At 48.1% G+C, this 17,209-nt stretch overlaps 1 protein-coding gene across 1 annotated transcript in view; it reads left to right on the plus strand.

Annotated features, from left to right (window-relative positions):
• The window catches only part of iqgap1 (IQ motif containing GTPase activating protein 1), a 31,233-nt gene that overhangs the window by 7,749 nt on the left and 6,275 nt on the right, over positions 1-17,209 (plus strand). The window contains exons 3-22 of the mRNA XM_028401085.1: positions 6,101-6,257; positions 7,134-7,211; positions 9,133-9,209; positions 9,981-10,048; positions 10,449-10,562; positions 10,697-10,875; positions 11,314-11,401; positions 11,476-11,633; positions 11,708-11,792; positions 11,872-12,035; positions 12,621-12,781; positions 12,847-12,971; positions 13,050-13,213; positions 15,304-15,394; positions 15,491-15,658; positions 15,945-16,087; positions 16,162-16,332; positions 16,420-16,503; positions 16,574-16,645; positions 16,897-16,966. Of these exons, the coding sequence (XP_028256886.1) occupies positions 6,101-6,257; positions 7,134-7,211; positions 9,133-9,209; positions 9,981-10,048; positions 10,449-10,562; positions 10,697-10,875; positions 11,314-11,401; positions 11,476-11,633; positions 11,708-11,792; positions 11,872-12,035; positions 12,621-12,781; positions 12,847-12,971; positions 13,050-13,213; positions 15,304-15,394; positions 15,491-15,658; positions 15,945-16,087; positions 16,162-16,332; positions 16,420-16,503; positions 16,574-16,645; positions 16,897-16,966 (2,417 nt within the window). The remainder of the gene's footprint in view (positions 1-6,100; positions 6,258-7,133; positions 7,212-9,132; positions 9,210-9,980; positions 10,049-10,448; positions 10,563-10,696; positions 10,876-11,313; positions 11,402-11,475; positions 11,634-11,707; positions 11,793-11,871; positions 12,036-12,620; positions 12,782-12,846; positions 12,972-13,049; positions 13,214-15,303; positions 15,395-15,490; positions 15,659-15,944; positions 16,088-16,161; positions 16,333-16,419; positions 16,504-16,573; positions 16,646-16,896; positions 16,967-17,209) is intronic.

Raw genomic sequence — 17,209 nt, forward strand, 5'->3', positions numbered from 1 at the left:
TTCTGTGATGGTTTGATGTATGTGTTGGAAGAAAAAAGCACAACCTCAGATTCAGATTTAAGTTTAAAATCTGGTTCTTCTTCTTATTTCTGTCTGTTGTTACTTTCTTCGGCACCATCCGGGGCTCAGACTTGAAGCCTTGAATGCGGAAGTGTCAGAACTTGTAGTTCAAGCTGCAGCCACCGGGGGCTGGCTCCAGAAGCGAGTCATTTCCCATAGACTCCCATGTTAACATGGCCGACTTCACAGCAGAAATGAACATGTTTACAGCCTGGTACAAAAAACCGCTCTGGTCTCAAATGATAGGTTCTCTTCTAGTGTCAATTGTACGAGGGGTGAATTGTTTTATAACCCTCTTGTTTTAATTATATTCGGACTTAAATTTACGCATAATTATGGGCTGCTGGTTTTAGTGACAGGTGGTTTCTGTACCACAGCGCGAGTTTCCTGCTTCTGCAATCACTGCCCCCCGAAACTCCGCTTGTCCATATTTGGAGTGTTGGCGGACGTGACGCTACCAACATGGCGGCGGTCGGAGCGTCCCGGAGCCTCCCACCGAGCCTCAGAACGGCTCTTCAGAAAGAAACGGGTGACGTCACGGAAGCTCTGTCCATAGTTTTTACTGTCAGTGGTTTTAACACGGAGGTCAGCCTCAAGTGGCCACTAGAGGAACTGCAGCTGTTGAAGCATTGGCTTCATTTCTCAGCCCTGACTGGTGCAGTCTCACACACACCTTTTAGGGTTAAAGTGCAGGATTCTTCAGTAAAGATGGACGTTTATCCTCCAGAATAGCTTCCATTGGGTATAATTCTTTGAAGCACAGTTAGTGTGTGTGACCTTTGGCCCAGTGTGTCACTGGAGGCCTCGCTCTGAGGCTCATTACCCATCACATCCGACCTGCTGCGTTTCAGCCCATTTGCGTCCCCAGCTGAGGTCATCTGAGTGCAAATACCAGCTGAGAGCTGATGTCCGAGGCTGAAACAACTGAGCGGCCAGCAGGCCTGACGTGCTCGGAGTCAGGTAGGCCTGCTGATCCGATCAAACCGCTGCGTCAGCTCTCGGCTCCGTCTCTCCAGCTGGATTCAAAGACTCGCTCCCGAGCTGTGAGGGGAATCCAAACTGGAAAAGTAACTTGTGGTGTCGAGTGTCTCAGGTGAGCCACTGTGGAGGAGGGGCGGTTCCTGCAGGGCCTTTATGGAGCACTGATCCCTCTCCCTTTTCATTCCCTTTTCATTCCTCAGTGTTTACTGCCAGGCTGAGTCACACAGGTCTGTTTTCCTGGAGGCCGCTTTGTCTCCTGGGAAACAACCAGCAGGCAGCTTTTACACTAAAACCCAAAATACAGCAGCCAAAGTCACTTTCACACCAAAGTCGTGTTGATTCTAAACACCAGGCTGCAGGTTTTTTATGTTTTTCATGTGGGTCATATTATTCTTCAGAAAATACAGATGGCTCATCCTGCAGAATTTTAGTGCAGTAGTAATAGTAGTAGAGTGAAAAACTGGTTTGTAAAGGCTGTAAAAAAGGCATGTGGAGCTCCTGTCTTCTCCAGAGTGTGTCTGGTGGGGCTGTTGGTCAGTCGGTGCCCAGATTCCAGTGACGGTCAGCTCGGCTCTCATCTGTTTTTTACATCCTCTCCTGTCATTTGTCTGCTGGTTTTCTTCCACGTCTCCCTTCACGCTTCGGTTTACAGAAATAAACATCCGGTGGCAGGGAGAGGTGTGTCGGTGCTCCATGACAGCACACATGCACTTTGTGTGTCCGTCCGTGCTGTCGTCATTCGACCTTTTTCTGATTTCCGTCACACTTCAGCGCCTCTGTTTGTTTTAAAGTTAGCGCACTGTTTGGCCTTGTAATGCCTGATTCATTGTGCTATTATGTGTACATGTGCACTGGGGTTTTCCCCACTCGGCTCAGGTGGTGCCTTTGTCTCCCCGGCAGAACCAAAGATGGAGTTACACCAACTTCAGCTCTTTTTTTTGTCTCTAAATAGTTCCGAAAAGGAAAAAAATATCAAGAAAAGCAGCAAATCTTCACAGTTTTCTGCTGCTCATCAGTTAATTATCCACTATTCAGCCAACTAGCCTGCTTCTAAAGGTAAACGGAAGTGCTAACATGCTAACATGCTAACATTTTCCTGTGGCACTAAGCCATATATACAACCAGTTCTAGTAATTTTAACAACATTTTCCACATTGAAATATATTGTTTATGTGTTGTTATAATAAAAAGGACTGTGTGTGACTTAGGTCCCTGGAAGATGCTGGATCATGAGTGCACATCTAACCGCACACTTTGTGGTTCGGTGTCAGTTTTTCATCGTCCTCCCTGCGAGGGACCAGAGAACGATACCTCTCAGCTGTACAATAACAAAGCCTGCGGTCTGTTAGTGTAAGCTCACATCACTCGGCTGTTATTAAACATTAACCGCTGCGGAAACACTGAGTCTGTGTGTCTCTGAGGGAGACCTGGGAAAGGGGAAGTATGCAGCTGAAGTCCAAAGTTTCTTCGTCTTCACAGAGTTATAAACCTAACCCCCCTGCAGCGGGCGGTTTGAGCCGTGCAGGACGCTGGAGGATGTCCCTCAGCTCGTTGGCATGCAGTCAGTGTGTCTTCCTGCAGAGACAGTGGTCAGTAGCAGAGCTCTTCCTATGAGACTGACCTCTGACCTCAGCGCCGACTCCAGCTTCCTGAAAGTGTGCAGTATCAGAGATAATGACCGCCTGTGTTTGTCTGAGCGTTCCTGTCCTCAGAGAAAAATTTCACCTCCTAACCCTGAAATGTCTCTCCCCATAGATGGTAGCTCGTGTGGCCTTTCTTCACTGATTCTGTCAATGATAAATGAAAAATAACTGACATGACAGCCGTTACAGAGATTTGCCTGGATCTGCTGGCTACATTTATTATACTCTGAACCCAAAGCATGCTTAAATAGCACAGAAACTGTTTTTACCTGCTTGTCCCTCAGAAAATATTTCAGATTTCTGTCTTTCAGACTGTGTTATTGGGCACAAAGACGTGTCTGCTCTGCTTGTTCTGTTTCCGTAGAGGTGCATGACTTCACAGGAAGGACGTTTTTATTGTCTTTGCTGAGTAATACAGAGACTGATATATACTATATACTGATATTTTAGCATTTACCTGTTATGATGAGGTCATTTCCTCCGGGTTTCCATCGTACACAGAACAGATCTTTATTTAGTCTATCAGCTCGGGCTGTGTAAAAATAGACATTAATATAAAAATACATTAAAATAAGACACATAAATAAATCAAGTGTGCCTCGTCAGGTTGTTGATGTTGGTGCACGGTGCTTTCTAGAACAGGTGATGTCCTGGATGAGTGAGGGGGGGTTTTCGTGGCAGAGCTGGTCTTCTTTTGGAGCCAGCCGCATGAATATAAATATACATAAACTGTATGTGTTGTGAACATGTTGCTGTTGCCCCTGTGGGAAATGATGATGATGTGCCCCCCCCACACTTGGCTGCTCATCATAATTACATGTTTGGAATGACATGAATGTGGCCTTTGCCTTGAGACGGCTCGTCCCAGAGGACGCTCTTCACCTTCATATCTCTCATCTGAATAGTTCTGTGATCGCAGACGCTTCATATCTGTGGCTGTTCTTTCTTCAATGTTAGAAACACATTGAGAAGTTGTTCTCCTGGCTGCCTGTTGACATTCTAAAAACCCATTCATAGCTGTGGTTCTTAGTGGTTAAGTGGAGGGTGTGTCTGTGTCTGTGTGTGTCTGTGTGTTTGTGCTGGCCTGGGAAGGGTGTGTAGCTCTGATAAAAGAGCCATTACTTGGCAGTCTTTATGGAGCCTTTCACTGAAAGTGGGGGCTTGTTCCTGGCTGGCAGGCCCAGGCCCTACTCCGCGGGGTCGGTCACCTCAGCCTGAATAGCAGGCCTGTCTGGAGACCCCGTGTCACGACTTCCTGTGAGGGAAGTTGTTTCAGCTGTGGGTGAAGCTGGCCTCTGCTCTGCACTGTGTGGGTGTGAATGTATCTTCATGTGGACTCAGTGTCTTCACACGAATATATAAAAGTTAGGAAATCTCTCAACCAAGCATGGTTTCTGCAGTGAAGGGGAGGGAGGTCTGTCTGTCTGCCTGTCTGCCTGTCTGCCTGTCTGTCTGCCTGTCTGCCTGTCTGTCTGCCTGTCTGCCTGCCTGTCTGTCTGCCTGCCTGTCTGTCTGTCTGCCTGTCTGCCTGTCTGCCTGTCTGTCTGCCTGCCTGTCTGTCTGTCTGTCTGCCTGCCTGTCTGCCTGTCTGCCTGTCTGTCTGCCTGTCTGCCTGTCTGTCTGCCTGTCTGCCTGTCTGTCTGTCTGTCTGCCTGTCTGCCTGTCTGTCTGCCTGTCTGCCTGCCTGCCTGCCTGCCTGTCTGCCTGCCTGCCTGTCTGTCTGCCTGTCTGCCTGTCTGCCTGCCTGCCTGTCTGCCTGCCTGCCTGTCTGTCTGTCTGCCTGTCTGTCTGCCTGTCTGTCTGCCTGTCTGTCTGTCTGTCTGCCTGTCTGCCTGTCTGTCTGCCTGTCTGTCTGCCTGCCTGTCTGCCTGTCTGTCTGCCTGTCTGCCTGTCTGTCTGCCTGCCTGTCTGCCTGCCTGCCTGCCTGTCTGTCTGCCTGCCTGTCTGTCTGTCTGTCTGTCTGTCTGTCTGCCTGCAGCAGAAGGAAAGGAGTCTTAATCTCATTCAGGATATCGTTAACCTCGTTGTTGTCTGACAAAGACCTCAGTTACAGAAGAGTGGGAGCGTTTTCTCTGCAGATGAAAAGAGAGAGAGACTGTTTGGCTTCTCAAAGGCCATGCTTACCCTCCCTCTGTGAAATTCTTCACAGCCAGTGATAGATCCCAGGTTGTCATAGTCGAAGCTGATGTTACACAGCCTTCATAAAGCAGGACACACACTACAGATCTGAGCTGGATTAGATCAAACAAGTTTTCACACATTATATTAAACGCAGCAATGAAGAAAATGAAGCAGGAATAAAGAGGATGCGCTGTCTCACACAGATTATTGATAAGTATGAATAGACCGTCAGTGTTCTCAGCCAGAGATGGGATCAGATGTTTTGAGTCATGATGCCAGCATCCTAAACTCCCTGTTAATGCAGACTGCAGACATGTTTATTTCTGAAGTAAGTCCGACCTCTGGGAGACACAGATGTGGAGAAGTGCAGCCTGTTGGTAGGTGAATTTGTTCTCTATTAGCTCAGCTGGCAGCTGGAAATGTGAAGGAGGATGAGCCGCACTGTGTAAATGTTGTTTACGTGCTTCCTGAGTCAGCATGAACACCTCATTTTCAGCATTCAAAGCACTTTGTTAGCCTGAGGAGCAGAACCTTCGCCCCAAACAATGTCTTTAACATGCAGGATACAGATATGAGCACAGCTGGATGTTGGGTAGGTGCAGATTAAAGCATCATCTCTGACTCAAAGCTGCTGAAATGATGCTTGAAATGAAGGGAAAGCCTTTTGTTTTGACCTGTCAGTGACCCGGCCGTCTGAATCGATGCACTTAGAGGAAGTGGTGCAGTTCTGTTCTCTTTACAACTCGGCATTAAACAGACAGAGAGGAACCCCGTGGCAGGTTCTCACCCAGGAAAGAGCCCAGAATGCACTGCTGCTGCTGCTGCTGGGATTAAATAAATGAAGCGTCTGTGATCAGTCACAAGACACGGTGCAGCTACAGTGTGTTTACATATCTGTGTAAAATCAACATGTGGGAAGTAGGTGAGTCAAACTGGATTCACTGATCAGAGCATAACACACACAGAGAGGAGTTTTATCCTCAGTCCACCAGGCCGGTCCCAGCCTGAGAGCTCAGTGTGCGTCCTCTGTGGCCCGGAGCCGACCCCGGCAACACAGCAGGCATGTGGCCAGAATAATACGACCCAAAAGAAATGAAATCTCAGGCATGAGGAATGCTGGGAGGTCTGGGAGGTGACCTCCAGCCTGCTTGGCTGCTCTCAGAGAATTATGATGAGTGGTTATTTTGCTATGATGGTGCATTTCAGGCCTGGCTGGTGGGTTTGAGAGGGTTAATGGTCAGATAAGTAGTTGTGTTTGCTGTAGTACTGACATGTCTGCTGTGCTCTGCTCACAGATGGATGGAGGCCTGCCTGGACGAGGAGCTGCCTCCCACCACAGAGCTGGAGGAGGGGCTGAGGAACGGCGTCTATCTGGCCAAACTGGGCAACTTCTTCGCCCCGCACACAGTGTCCCTCAAGAAGATCTATGACCGCGAGCAGACACGCTACAAGGTGAAGACATGCAGACGATTTAATATGATGGTGTTTTAAGTCAAATTCCACAATTCTTCCAGCTCTTAGCGCCACATCGATTCTCTGGCACGTACCTTTTTTCATCAGCAACAGAAGCATGATATTTGTGAGGACCTGTTAAAGGCGGGTCATGCCAGGAGCGATAAATATGACACTTTTTGGCTGAAGTCCTCTAGAGGACGGAAAACAGTAAAGCTGTCTGTCAGAAGAGAAGACAAAGGAAAGTTGGCGTGCTGGGTTTGGCTGTTTGTGGAGCTGTTGTTGCACCGCTGTGCTTCTTTCCTCCTTTGTTTACAGGTTTGACGCCACATGTCGCACAGTCATGAATCATATATATCATATGTACGTCCAGTTTAGGACCACATGTTGAAGTGACTCACGTCGGATTCAAAAATGAAAAACAGATTTGAGTCAGTGATGTAGTCTTATTGACACTATATCTTATTATAAATAGGTCGAATTCCCCAATATAAACTAAACACAGTGCTTTCACAGTGTCCTTTAAACTTAAAACGGGACAAACATGGCTGCTGCGCTCCTGTTCCAACCACCTTTCTGACTGTGTTGAATAACATAGTCGTCATTTAAGAAGCTTTTTCAAAAGCAGGAAGCACACAGCATACCAGAGTGCTGTGAAGGCGATGTGTCAGTGGAAAGGATGTGTGGAGCTGTAGCTTTGATGGATTAGAACAAGTTCATTTCCATCTTGACAGACTTGAACTGTAAGTCTGTGGTGTTACAGGCTTCTTGTGTTATCAGCTGGCCAAAGTGTCCCCGGGTTCCACAGTCCCTGCTGTCCATGTGAGGGCTGCAGCTCTTTGTTGTGTCCTAATGTCCGTCTCCTCTCTCTTACAGGCGACTGGTCTTCATTTCAGACATACAGACAATGTCATCCAGTGGCTCAACGCCATGGCAGAGAAAGGACTGCCGAAGGTGAGTCTCACACACACACACACCTCGCCTCGAAGGCTGCGTGCATGTTGCACGGGGTGACCTCGCTGGTTTCAGCTGTGATTCCTGCACAGCTGATGTAACATCATTCCTCCACATGTCGGGGTGATTTCTTGCCTTTGAGGCATCAAGTGGTGCAGAATGAGAATCAGCTTGCACAGACAAGCAACTGTGGAGTGTTGCCACATAATCGTAGGGCTGGTTATCATTAGGGATTTACAGTGTGATCAGGAAAAGTTATTTTAACACATTTTATGAGGTCTCCTCCTTTACTCTGCTGGCCATCAGCAGGAGGGTCACCGTCCAGGTCCTCTTAACTCTCCATAGCTGCAGCACCAAGAGACAGTTTGAACTGAAGCAGAAGAATTGGCATACGTGGGGACATACCAAAGGTGCCAGGATGTTCTAAAACATCTGGTTGTGTCTTGTAGGCGGCATGCCTGCAGGCTCGTCTGCCTCTCCTGACCCACTTCTGAACAAAAGTAAATGGACACGTGCAGTTTTAGCAGATCAGATTCAGAAGGTGTAAATGTTCACAATAACTTCTGCTAGTTGACAAACTAGTGGAAAATGTCCTGAAAATGTTCCTGCTGCCAGACGAACAGTCCAAAACATCCACTCTTTGACTGACTGTTGCAGCTTTAGAGCAGATAATGAGGATTTAGATGATAACGTCCTGTGTCTTGGCTGGACAGGACACCAGAAAAACGCCTTTAAACACATCCGGTCGCTTTCCAACATCAGAAATCTCCATGTTGTTTTATCTCAGATTAAAAAAAATGTTTGTCAGCAAATATTTAGATTTTTGAGGAAGACGGTCTGCAAACATGTGCTGAGGTCAGCTGTAGTACATACTCAAAGAAAGAAGCATGTGACTCTGGATGTAGCCACATCATGGTCCACCTTCAGGCAAGAGGGCGCACAACATGACAACAGATAGAAGATCAGTGCAGCTGACTGTAGCAGACCTCTGGTCTGTGTGAGTTTAACTCAACGTGTGGTGGACTGTCTGCAATAATACATCCCGTCTCCCGGTGTTTAATGTGCACGAGCCGCTGTAACGGCTTGATCAATACTGGGATTAGTTTTTATCGCCACCTTGTGGACAGACTCTCTCCTCTTTGCCAGCTGCTCATCGTCGCTGTGCTTCCTCCTTCTGTCTTTGTGTTCTGCACCTGAAGAAGCTCTTGGCTTCTCCACATTCATCACGCCCACAATAAATTCCGACCAATAACAGCATGGTTGACGCACAGCCTTGAAAGAAAAAGTTCTGCCTGGGCCATGTGTCCGAGAGCGCTGCCGAACAGGCGCTCCGAGAGAAAAATGACGTCATTTTGTTGTTTCTGTTCTCGTATGTATGGATCCAACTTTAGTTTTTAGACATTTTTACACGGTCGTCCATGATGGGGATTGACTCATTTTTGAAGCCCCACCTCTAGTGGACACTTGAGGAACTACAGTTTTTGTCTCTGGGAAACTGGGACCAGAACAAGTCAGCAGACTTGCTGACTAATGTGCAGAAATAATCCTAAAATAAAGGAGTTCATGCTCTACAGTAGTGACCTAATACAGTCAAAGGTTTTTTTTTTTTTACTGTAAATTTTTCCACTTTGTCAGAACATGCACACACACACCCATACACACACCCAGGGCTCAGAGGAAACTGAATAATACTTGTCTTTATGTTGGCAGGAAAAAATAAAACAGCCCAAAATGTCACAGAACGGCAGCTTCTGCAGAAAATATCTGTAATGTTCCGTTTCAGTTGCGCCACAGTGATGCTGCCAGGACGTTTACATTGTGTAATCCCCTGTTTTCATTGAATCACTCCTGCACACATGCTGCAACACGATGAACTCTCATCTCAGCTCTCATCAGCTCGCCGTCCCTGCCTGTGTTTCAGATCTTCTACCCAGAGACCACAGACATATATGACAGAAAGAACATGCCGCGCTGCATCTACTGCATACACGCTCTCAGGTTTGTGTTTCTCCATTCAGTCTAAAGAAGCAGTACATTTTTCTATGGTCCACGCATACAGCATTTGTGTTTGTCTGAGCGCATGTTTCAAGTCTCTGTGGCATTTTTATGAGGTGAGCAGAGCAGTTTCTCAGCTCTACAAGGTCTGGAGCAGTTTGTTTTTAATGGGGCCTTGCACCTCAGGTAAAATGGATGCAGAGGCCTTCAAAGCCCGGAGCAAAACCAGAGCAAGCACAGGCACGGTGCTGCGCAGCTACACCCTCCGAAAAACAAACACTGACACACAACAGACACGTAGAATTAAGAGAGTCTGATATTTTACAAGTTCAAGCTTAGATTTCCATTTCCATGTGACACACACATGATTTGAGCAGGTTCTAGGGAAAATAAAACATTCAGCAACATTTTATATGTCTTAGTTTTAAGCCATAAAGCATTTATTTTATTATTTAAGTGATTTTTCACTAAATCATCAAACTGCTCTGTATAAACGGCCAAAAATAAACAAATATTTGCCGGTTTTTAGCGTTAACTCTCTAAAAAAAAAGCAACTTGATGTTGTTTTCTTCACAGTATTCAGTAATATACAGCCTCACCCAGCTACTGTGCTACAGCATCTGTTTCTCTCCTCTAAATGACATGTTGGCATTCTGATATTCACCATTTAACCACTGCCGCAGCAGCCAGCATGTGCTCAGACAGAGGCTCGTTGTTCCCTCTGATCGTTCCCTGCTCTGTTCTGACCTCATGTTCCTTTGTCGCCTCTTACAGTCTGTACCTATTCAAGCTGGGCCTGGCTCCACAGATCCAGGATCTGTATGGAAAAGTGGACTTCACAGGTAAGAGTGTGGACCTGTGTCTGTGTTCCACACTTTCTCACTGTTAACCCTGTCATGGCGTCTCAAATCCAGAGCACAGCAGATGTCGGCGTGCTGCCAAAACTGAACGACATAATAACAGGATTTTTTTTTAAATATGCTGAGACTGTAAATGTCCGTGTGAGCAGTGGGAGGGGGAGGAGGACCTGAAGTGGAGCTGGAGCTGCTGGAAATGTGAAAGTCATTAGTAACCGTGAGCGCTTTCCCTGTCAGCGGAGTTCCTGCTCAGCTCCCTGTCCCAGAGCCAGTCTCCGAAATCTGATTATCACACATGAGCCAGGAACAGTATGTCTCCGTGGTCTCACTTCCTCCCCCCCCGCTCTGCTCACACTCCCCCTCTGCTCTGTCTTCTCTCTCCCAGAGGAGGAGATCAACAACATGAAGAGTGAGCTGGAGAAGTATGGAATCCAGATGCCCGCCTTCAGCAAGATTGGCGGCATCCTGGCCAATGAGCTCTCGGTGGATGAAGCAGCATGTAAGCAGAGGGACTGGTGGAGCATGTAGCTGCAGATCACACACTGTAGTTTGTAATAAAATGATCTTTCCTGTAATGTTGTTTAAATTGAAACACATTCACACACTTACAATCATCTCCTCTTCCCTCCTCAGTGCACGCTGCTGTCATCGCCATCAACGAGGCCATCGATCATGGAGTACCAGAGGGCACGCTGGCCGCCATGCAGAACCCCAACGCCATGCTGGTCAACCTGGACCAAAGCTCTGCCCGCCAATACCACGACACCCTGTACCAGGCCAAGGGGGAGAAGGTGGCCAGCTCACGCAAGCGGGTGAGAAGTTTCAAAACCGCAGCAGCCGGCTGGAGATAAATGGCCGCCTGAGGTGTCTGAGAGACCATAAAACTCACATATGATTAAAAATGAGGGAGTTTATTGGAGTCGGTGTCCAGCTTTTGATTGGAAAGTAATTGAATGCACCGCCTGAAGCTAGAGGAAAATTCTGCCAAAAATGCTGAAGCCACACAAACCAGAGGCGGCAACAATGAGGCGCAACCAGTGGAGTGAAAAATCACTCCGTCCTCCTCCTGCCAGCAGTGTTCTCTGCAGACAGCAACAAATGTAGGATGTCTGATGCAGATTTAGCCAACAGGCAGAGCAAACAAATGACTGAATTAGCCTAAAATCGGTAGTAAGGGAGCAGAAGTCCCTTCTGGATAGATGGATGGTTTCCTCTGCTGTGCTAATGTGTGATGCTGTTTGGCCCAACAGCAAATGGAGAACGCAGAAGCAGAGAGAGACATCTACGACGAGCTTCTGACCCAGGCTGAAATCCAGGGCAACGTCAACAAGGTCAATGGTAAGTGTTACACACACACACACACTCTTCATCATCCGAGGTGCGCCGCAGTAACAGTGATCTCTCTATGACAGTGAGCAACGCTCTGAAAGCAGCTGAGGACGCTCTGCTGAGCGGCGATGAGGATAAGTTGTATGAGGCCCTGAAGGCCATGGGCATCCAGAACCTGCAGCCCCAGAACAAAAGCTGGTACCTGAAGCAGCTGCAGGGCGAGCGAGAGAGCAAAGAGCAGGTAGGAGCAAACATGGCTGTTCCTTCACAGCCTGCTGAGAGAACCGCAGTCTAATCCTAATGTCGCCCCGTCAGCTGTCTCCAGGAGAGGCGCTGAGTAAGGACGAGCTGCAGAGCGGCGTGGACGTGGCCAATGAGATTGCAGCGGGCTACTTAAAGAGTAAAGCACACACTGTTAAACAAAATGGATCACATGATCTTTGTCTGTTTATTCAGCCATATTGTGTGTGTGTGTGTAGTGTTGAAGGCCGTGGAACGCATCAACGCCGCCATCAGAGCCGGCGTGCCGGAGAAGACTGTGGAGGAGCTGATGAACCCCGACGCTCAGCTGCCCGAGGTCTACCCCGTCGCCGCCGACCTCTACCAGAGAGAGCTGGCCAGCCTGCAGCAGCAGAGCCCAGAGGTGCGCACACACACACACACACAAGCTCAGCGCAGAGGCAGCACCTGCAGCCTTCACAGAAGCATGTCATCACATGTGGCGTGTGCGACGGAATTACAGGCACACACGACCTGAAATGGAAACTGTGTGTAACAGTTTACATTAGCACAGGCGTGCTGTTTATTTTAATGATGAGACATTTAACCCTTTGAACACACCACTCCTTCTCTTGAAGTATTAGTCACAGTGAATAAAAACTACACGACCTGACCTTTGCAGAGATGATCTGCACCCCAAAATGGTGGCAAAACAATTGCATCAAAGTTAATTATAGCAACAGTCAGTATATCCTGGGAGAATTACTCACCAACATGAAACATGTGATAAAGAGCAGAGACAGAGCTTTTTAATGAGACACAGACAAAGGACAGATCCACTTCTGCTAAATAATATTTTTACATGTTTTCATACGCAGTTCTCACACCTCAAAAATCGATCAGTCAGTGATTGGCTGATATTAGTGTGAGTGTGGACAGCTGACTTTAACGCTCCTCCTCTGACAGTCTTTTTGACATTTGAGGTATATTTGTGGCGTCTGTCCTGCAGGGCACTCTGTCCCACCCTGAGCTGCTCGTTGCCGTGGAGATGCTGTCGTCAGTGGTGCTGATGAACCAGGCATTGGACGTCGGAGACCGGGCCGCCCTCTGGAAGCAGCTGTCCAGCAACGTCACCGGACTCAGCAACGTGGAGGACGAGTACGCACAGAGGTTAGTGTTGTCGGGTGTTTTTTTATGTGGTTTTCGGAGGCAGGCTGTTAACGTGTGTTTCTTAGATACATGGATGAGCTGATGCGCCTGAAGGCAGCAGCGAGGCAGGAAGGCTGCGACTACCTGACCTGGAACGACATCCAGGCCAGTATCGACCAAGTTAACCTGGCTGTGCAGGAGGAGCACGAGCGTAAGAGACACAGTGACATCCACACAGCCCCTCAACCGGCAGGCTGCTCATTAACACCTGTTCACCCTGCGCTCACAGGGATCGCTGCCATCGGACAGATCAACGAGGCCCTGGACGAAGGGGATCCCACGAAGACCCTGGCCATGCTGCAGAACCCCTCAGCCAAGCTCACAGACGTGGACCCGTCGATAGCTCAGCACTACCACGACAAACTGCTGGAGGCGCGCAGAGAGAAGGCTCACGTAAGACAAACAGCTGAATCATCCAGCTTATCGTCTGAGTCTGAGGTCAGGAGGAGAAGCAGCAGCGGCACCTTTACTTCTGTTACTGAGCTGAGTGCTATGCAAACACTTCATGCAAACGGGGCACAGTTAACCCCAGACGTTAGCCAGGCTGCTAGTTTCTCATCACATTTCTACAATCGCGCACTAATGCAAATCCACCTCGCCAGGCTTCAGAGGTGGCAGTTATGGGCGTATTTTAAGAGTTAAAATGGGCAAGAAGTGACCTTTTATTTGCCAATATAATTACTAAATAAGTGCCTTTTATGCACTTTCACTTTCCACACGAAGGATGACAACATCCCTCTCATATGTGCTAACTAAGAATATTAGATGGTTCCCATTTATACGAAGTGTTACTGCTTCTACTCACAATGTTTAGAATCAGCCGGACAGATTATTTCCGTTAAAGTGAGGCCACAGCTCAGAGGGATCATCCCAGCTGCAGATGCCTCCTTGTGACTCGGCCCTCTGAGGCCCACATGACTCGAGCTGATGTCACGGTGTGATCATCTTTCCCCCGCTCTCACTTCCTGTCATACATCTGTAGGTCTGTGTGTGTGTCTGCGCTCACTGTCGTCCCTCCTGAGCGCCGCGGCCCATCAGCCGTCTGTCTCTGACTCATTTGCTTGTGTTATCACTGATGAATGTGGTTCTTTTGTGTGTGGATTCGGATGTGATGTCACACAAGCAGAGCACCTTATTTGGACAGGGTTCATAAGCAGCAAAGGCCACACTGCAGGTCAGAGTGCAGGAGCTGTGCTTGTGCGGTGTGTGGGTCTGTTCTTTTTCTGCTGTGTAAATGCAGAGGAAGAAGGTTTCTTATCGAGTTCAGACTCTGCCCACACTGTTTTAAATGTCAACATCACAAAAATGGCTGGAAAAACGGTGAGCTGTTTTTTCCTGCATAGGAAGCAACAAGCTGGGTCTCGGTCATTTGCTTCCATAAAAGGGCAGAGAGCTGCCCGCTGTGGTAAACAGGGCTGGACCCGCGGGCACACGGTGATGGGCTAAAGGCAGAGGAAGTCCTGTGAGGTGACCCCCCGCTGAGAGGGGGTGAATCCCAGGTGATCTGAGGTCGGGGGGGGGGGGGGGGGGGGGGGGGTTGTCTGTTCCCCTCGGTGCCGCCTCATTAACGCTGCAGTAAGAAGTTGGCTGAGGCTTCGGGTTGAGGGCTGCGCCTAGATAAACAGCAGGAAGTCCTGCCCAGGCTCTACAAACAGGCTGGATATTGTGCCTCTTTAGATGCTTATCACTTGTTGGTGCAACAATCAGGATTTTGTTCTGTGTTTGTCCACACTGTGATCTCATGGTTTCTGTGGAAGTGAAAAAAAAAGGAGGTGAGGAAAAGTTTAGATGAAACAATTAAACATCAGTTATCTGCACAACCATCCACCAGCTGCCACTTCCTCTATTTCCATGATGTGTGAGGAACTACACAAAGCTCAGCCGGCCCCCGTCCACCCAGGCACCACACCCAGTCTACCAGCTGCAGTGACTCACCACCCACAAAGACCAGTTACAAATCCAAACCACCAATCAGGGCTCGCCCAGGTAGAGCTTTGTTTACTACAGAGACAGAGCCCGTTGGACTCCCTGCATGCTGCTGCAGATGTGAGCTGCCTCCACCTCCTCTTGCATAAGAAATAATCAAGATCGGGTATCAGTCTAACCCGCCCACTTCTTTCACACACACACACACACACACACACACACACACACACACACACACCTCCTCTCTTTTACCCCAATGTGCAACATGAAGGGGCGGGACAGAAGGCAGGAGGGGGGGAGGGACGATGAAGTTCTTCTAGGTATAGAGCACCGTGCTAGAAAGCAACAAGTAGCAACCAGCTGCAACACATTTTATAGACAGACTGCGCCATCTGGTGGCAGCCATGGAGAACTGCAGCTCAGAATATTACAGTGTTGAATTGTAAAAAGTTTCATTTTATTCATTCAGCTCCTCGTATGCTTTTTTATTTTTGTAATATTTTTTTGTTTTATTATGACTAGTTAGTTACTTACCAATCACTCCTGTGTCCATACAGGAGACCCAGGACCCATCTGCTGTTCTGTGGCTGGATGAGATCCAAGACGCCATCATGAGGGCCAACCAGGACACACAGGAGGCCTTACAGTGTAAGAAAACACACACACATTTATGAAGCATGCCAGTGGTTTTTCCATTCGTCAGGAGAGTCTTAGAGTCTTAGAGTCTTCTCCCTGCATCTGCAGTCTCGCAGTCCATCCAGGCGATCAATGAGGCGGTGGACAGCGGAGACCCCGTGCAGACTCTGGCCGCTCTGCGTAATCCCGGAGCAGGACTGTACGGTGTGACATCTGAGTGTGCCCAGAACTACCAGGACGACCTGGCTGAGAGTAAAGAGAAGAAGAAGAACGAGGGTGAGCAGAGAGTTGGTTTAATCCTGAAGCTTCATGTGTGTCTTCTTCCTTTCTTTCAAAGAAACATTCGGAATGAAAGAGAATATAATTATTTACTCAAAAATGTCTCTGATATGTCCCTAATAATTGCTTAAAGGACAATTTGATATTTTTCTAATATGATAAATATGACCTCCGATCTCTTCTTCTGTCTGCACCGCTCCTTATTTTACATGAAAAGTTGGTTGGGACCACATGGAAGCGGTCGTCTTGCTGACATGCCTCCCGTCCTGTTCTGTCTTTTTAGGTGATAACGGCAGCGACTGGGTGAAGCACTGGGTGAAGGGAGGACACAACTACTACTACAACCTGACGACCAAGGAGGGCACCTGGGTGGAGCCGGAGAACTTCCTGCAGAACAACACGCACCTCAACAAGGAGGACATCCAGGTAAGAACGTCTGCCACAGAGTTCACGTCTGTCCGACACAGGACTTCATCTGGTGGTTTTGCTGTCCCTGTCAGGGGGTGGTGTCCGGGGTAACCACGGCTTATAATCGAGAGCAGCTCTGGCTGGCCAATGAGACTCTTATTACCAAGCTCCAGGCTCGTTGCCGTGGCTACCTGGTGAGGAATGGCCTGAAGGAGCGGATAAACTTCCTGAAATCGCAGGAGCCAGCTGTTACATGCATACAGGTGAGACGGTTTATACATCAGCCTGGTTTCAGAGCCACAGCTCTAACTGTGGGCTTCACTGATGCAGCGTGTTTTTTTTGTTCTCAGTCACACTGGAAGGGATACAAACAGAAAAAGACATTCAAAGAGCGCAAGCAGTATCTGCAAGACCACAATGAAGAGGCTGTGAAGGTAAAGCAGGTCACAGTCTGCGGATCATCAGCAGTTAGGTACAGATCAGACTAAAGGTTTTGTGTTTCAGATTCAGTCCATGGTTCGGATGCATCAGGCTCGTAAGAAGTACAGGGATCGCCTCAAGTACTTCAAAGACCATGTGAGTATTAAAATGAGCTGTAAATTAAAAGGTGAGGAGAAAGCCGTGTAGATTTTCTGTCACCAAAAAAAACAGCCTTAATGAAAGCTTTAAATCAGGCGGCTCGGACATAAATCTGCACTGACGTGTACTCTGCGGGCTCCGAGGGAGGCAGGCGGCTCATTGAACACGTTGACAGATGCGGATTCCTCCAGTGCTGTCTGTAATGAGGGCCATTGATCAGCCAACTGATTGCTGTTTTCCTTCTACAGATCAATGACGTGGTGAAGATTCAGGCTTTCATTAGAGCCAACAAGGCCAGAGACGACTACAAGACACTGAGTGAGTATGATCAAAACATTACACCATTCATCAAAGAAACAGGCGTGACGATCAGACTATGGGGTCCATATGAAATATATCCAGATAATAAGCTTAATATTTGGGTAAAACCAGGGTAGTTCATCAATCAAAAATAGGTTTTCAAATGAACCAATTACCAAAAAATACACTACCAAGCCATGACCTTGTCCAGAAATGCCGTGGTGGATCAGTCAGTTTTTGGTCACTCAGCTTTTCTCCAAA

The sequence above is a fragment of the Parambassis ranga genome, chromosome 3, assembly GCF_900634625.1.
Source record: "Parambassis ranga chromosome 3, fParRan2.1, whole genome shotgun sequence".
Lineage (NCBI taxonomy): Eukaryota > Metazoa > Chordata > Actinopteri > Ambassidae > Parambassis > Parambassis ranga.